The sequence below is a fragment of the Pteropus vampyrus genome, unplaced genomic scaffold (genome assembly GCF_000151845.1).
Source record: "Pteropus vampyrus isolate Shadow unplaced genomic scaffold, Pvam_2.0 Scaffold277, whole genome shotgun sequence".
NCBI classification, from domain to species: Eukaryota; Metazoa; Chordata; class Mammalia; order Chiroptera; family Pteropodidae; genus Pteropus; species Pteropus vampyrus.
The window spans coordinates 274144-278015 of record NW_011889058.1 but is presented as its reverse complement, the minus strand read 5'-3'; the positions used below and the strand labels follow the sequence as shown (position 1 = coordinate 278015).

General features: G+C 58.8%; 1 protein-coding gene across 1 annotated transcript in view; it reads left to right on the top strand.

Moving 5' to 3' along the window:
- GALR1 (galanin receptor 1) overlaps nt 1-3872 on the top strand; it is a gene marked incomplete at its 5' end in the record, with an annotated part of 21901 nt that overhangs the window by 7591 nt on the left and 10438 nt on the right. The window contains one exon of the mRNA XM_011375885.1: nt 540-605. Within this exon, the coding sequence (XP_011374187.1) occupies nt 540-605 (66 nt within the window). The remainder of the gene's footprint in view (nt 1-539; nt 606-3872) is intronic.

The following is a 3872-nucleotide window of genomic DNA, read 5'->3' as shown; positions in this document are numbered from 1 at the left end:
GCCTGATAGGGAGACGTTTGCCTTAAGGGGACTGGCAGGGCCACAGCCCCAAGGGGGACACAGGACCGTGCTGAGTGAGCGCTGGCCGCGGGAGGACCGTGAGTGTGCCGTCTGCATTTGCCCACCTGCCTCTGGCTGCCAGGCGTGTCTGGGATTTCACGTCGTGTCTGTGCATAGAGGGACCTGAGGATTCCTGATGTGTAGCCTCTGGGGGGAGTCAAGGTGGAAGGGAGGCCAGCGAGGGCGGGTAGCCGTGCGGCTCTCTCCGGACAAAGCCGCAAAGCTGTCCGCCCGCCGCAGGACGTGACGCAAACAGACCTCTGACGGAGAACGCGCCCTCCATGTTCCTAAGCGCTGGAAAGCGGGTGTGGTTGGCAACTCACGTTCGTGGTCACTTTATTGCCTCGTGTGTATTTTGGTTGGAATGATCTGGTGGGTAACGGCATTGCCATTTCGGGAGGTCAAGAACTGTCATTGTGACACAGACGATGAGTTGCAGGACGTGAGGCAGCCCGGCTTTATTCCTTCATGTTTTTCAGGTCCTTAATCATCTGCACAAGAAGCTGAAGAACATGTCAAAGAAGTCGGAAGCATCGAAGAAAAAGGTAAACACAGCGTGCCGGCCACGTCACCGCCCACCACTCCTTCTGCTTCTGTTCTTGGTTGTCCTCGCATGCCGGTGCCCGTGACACTTCCGTTCCTTGATGACCTCACACGGCATCAGGGTGCAGACGGAGGTTCGACGAGGCCGGGAGACGTGTGTTTGGGGTTCTGTGTGATAGTTGTCCAGATGGAAGATGTGGTTTTTGGGTGGGCCAGGGAAAACAAGGCTTTTTAAGATGTCATGTCTAATATCGGTGGGACAGTACGTCTGGCCACACTCTCCTCTCCCCTGATCATACTGTCCCATAATCTCATTCCACTTCCTGACGTCACAAATTACACAGACATTGTCTGAGTAAGGGCCACATCAGTCCTGACTTGCAAAATAGCCTGCCCTGAAAATGTGAAACGTATGTGAAGTGGGATGTCAGGTGCTTCCTCTGGAGAAGCCCGTGTGAGTCTGAGTTCCCCAAGGACGAAGACGGGGACAAACGCGTGGGGTCCCCCTCGGGTCAGGCCCCTCCCATCTGTGGTCATGTCGCCACCCCAGGGGCCCGGGGAAGAGGGGAGCAACCGCTGCCCTTGGGCTCACGGGGGAGTTAACAACGTTCTCTAGGGGACCGTTACATCGTGGCCACCGGTGCCACCTCAGAGACGGTGAAACCGCAGCAGAACGGCCGTAGCTCTGTGCGAGTATGGATGTCGGCGACTCGCACTCCGTCCCCATCCGCCTGGCACCCCCTGAAGAGGCTCAGAACCCGAAAAACATGTCTCCTGGCCCCCGAGCCCCCCGAGCCGCCGACCACACGCTGGCGCAGCCAGGTTCGCTCGGGCCTCTGGTCCCCTGTGCGACAGCCGCCGAAGGGTGCGGTGTCCAGAAGCTGACGTGCGGTCGTGCTGGAGGCTCCATGCCTCCTGTCCCTTCGTCTTTCCTGAGCCGCACTCATCTCCCAGAAAACGACTTGAAGAACTATCGGGGACGCTTCTCCTCCTCCCTCGGGTGCTGTCTGTGGAGCACCCAGGACCCAGCGAGCGTGGGCTGTGAGGGGACTGGGTCCCCACGGAGCCGACACTGCGGTGGACCAGGGAGGCGCTCTCCCTGCCATGCTGGAGCCCGGAGGGGGAGCTTAGGGACTTGGGGATGGAGGGGCCGCCGAGCACAGTCACAGAGATGGCACCACTGGTACCGGATGCAGCTCGTTGTGGGTGCCGAAGACTGTAGTTAGCATAAGCGACGAAATAAAACATTTCTTTAACGTTAGCTAGACCTTATTTGCATGCTGCGGTGCGTTTTGTTGAAAAGTGTTGGAAACTGTGACAGTCCCAGTCACAGTGCTTAAAAGAATGAAACTAGGTCTCATAAGAAATGATGAGAAAACCTTTTCCATTTTACAGTAAAAGGTATAAAGATGAGTGAATAGTTTAACAACTATTATGTTTTATGTGCGGGCATGTATATGTGTCATGCACGTGTGTGCACGTGTACATGTATATATGCATGCACGAGCACACACGTGGCACATACCCTGTGTATATGCATGGGTGTCTATGCATGTGTGCATGCAGATGCGCATGCATGTGTGGGTGCATGCATGTGCACACATGCAGGTCACACCTGTGTGCATACATGTGCAAATGCAATGCACACGCATGCAAGTGCACACGTGTATCGCGCACACATGATGTGTGCATGTGCACGTCTGTGTGCGTGCATGTGTGTGCACACATGTGCACATGTGTGTCATACATGTGCATGCTCCTGTAGCCCTTCCCCTGGGAGGAGGCCGGAAGCAGAGCTTCTCTTCCGTTTCTCACAGCCACCGACCCTTAACAGCCATCGAACAGATGTCAGATCTGATATTTTTAATTGCCTCCTTGTTTGCATAGAGCGGTGCTGGTGCGCGCGGTGCTGGTGTGCGCGTGTGTGTGCGTGTGTGCGTGTCTGAGGAGGAGACGGGCGGGGGAGGGGTAAGGAGGGGAGATGGATGGGAAGCGAGCAGAGGAGAGAGGGGGGCGCAGAGGAGTGTGTGGACGGGGAGCTGGGGGGGGGGGGGTCTTGGCCCAGGAGCCGGGGTGGACAGAATGTTCCTGCACGCGGGGGCATGACTCGCTCATGGCGGACGGCCCCGGGCCTCGGCACAGAACAGCATCACTGCGGGATGGGCAGATTCGACGTCCAGCGGGTCATGGCTCGATGGGGTGCAGATTGTGACAGTTGGCTCATTTCGGCTTCGCTTGTCTCGAGATCCTCCTGGCAGTGGCCTGCTCCAGTCCCCTCTGTCCGTGCTGGGTCCCCCAGGCACAGCTCCCCAGGCAGGTTCTCAGCGGCCCAGGGTGCAGGCCGCGGCTGATGGGGTGCTTCCCGGGTTCCGGAAGACAAAAAGGCACGTTTGCTGGCCCGAGAGCGACATGCCTCAGTGACCTGTGGGGAACTCGGCAGTGGGGGGGCATCTGTCCTGGGCGGTTCCCGTGCGGGGACGCTGGGCTCCGGGGACGCTGGGCTCTTTCACAGGCGCCGTTCTGCCCTCGGCTCCAAGGGATCGTGAGCTTTCCGGCTGTCACTTGCGAGGCTCAGGACGCGGTCTCCTTCCCAGCCGAGTTCCCTGAGGCAGAGCGCGAGCACGCGCCTTTGCAGCAGCAGCCAGGTGACCCGGATGACGTGGAGAGAGTCACACAGGACGAAGGGAGATGAACGGTTTCCAGGTGCTTTCGGCGTCCGGAGCCCAGAGAAGCCGCGCTGACCACGGCCCGACCTCCAGCCTGAGTCGTGTGCTCGTCGACTGCGTCACTTCCAGTGAGGGCTTTTGCTGTCAGAGGATGACGGTGACTCTTTGCTCTACGTGGACACGAGGACGGCACGGCGCACTGGCGTAGTCTCATCTCTGACTGAGGACAATGGTCCTATATAACCCAAGAAATTAAAAAACCCAGCAGCGATCTGCACAGCGGGGCTTCTCCCCTCACACTGACATTTCGGAGGAGAGGAAGCAGCTGTCTCGTCTTTCTGGGGACAAGCCTGGGTCAGCCCCAGAGGTCGTCCGTGTTGAGGGAACACCTTCGTCCTTGCCTCGAGGGGGGCAAGAGCATCGTGACTTTTATGAGCAGTTCTGCAAACACCTGAGCTTTGGAGAAAGGCCGAGCCTGAGTCACCTCCTGCCGACCGCCCCCAGCTGACCCGGCCGAGGGCTGAGGCCTCGGTACCTGAATTCTCCAAGAGCAGTGTCCTGGGCAAAGGAGGGGCCCGCGGGCCGGCCCCCGCGGGGGACGCA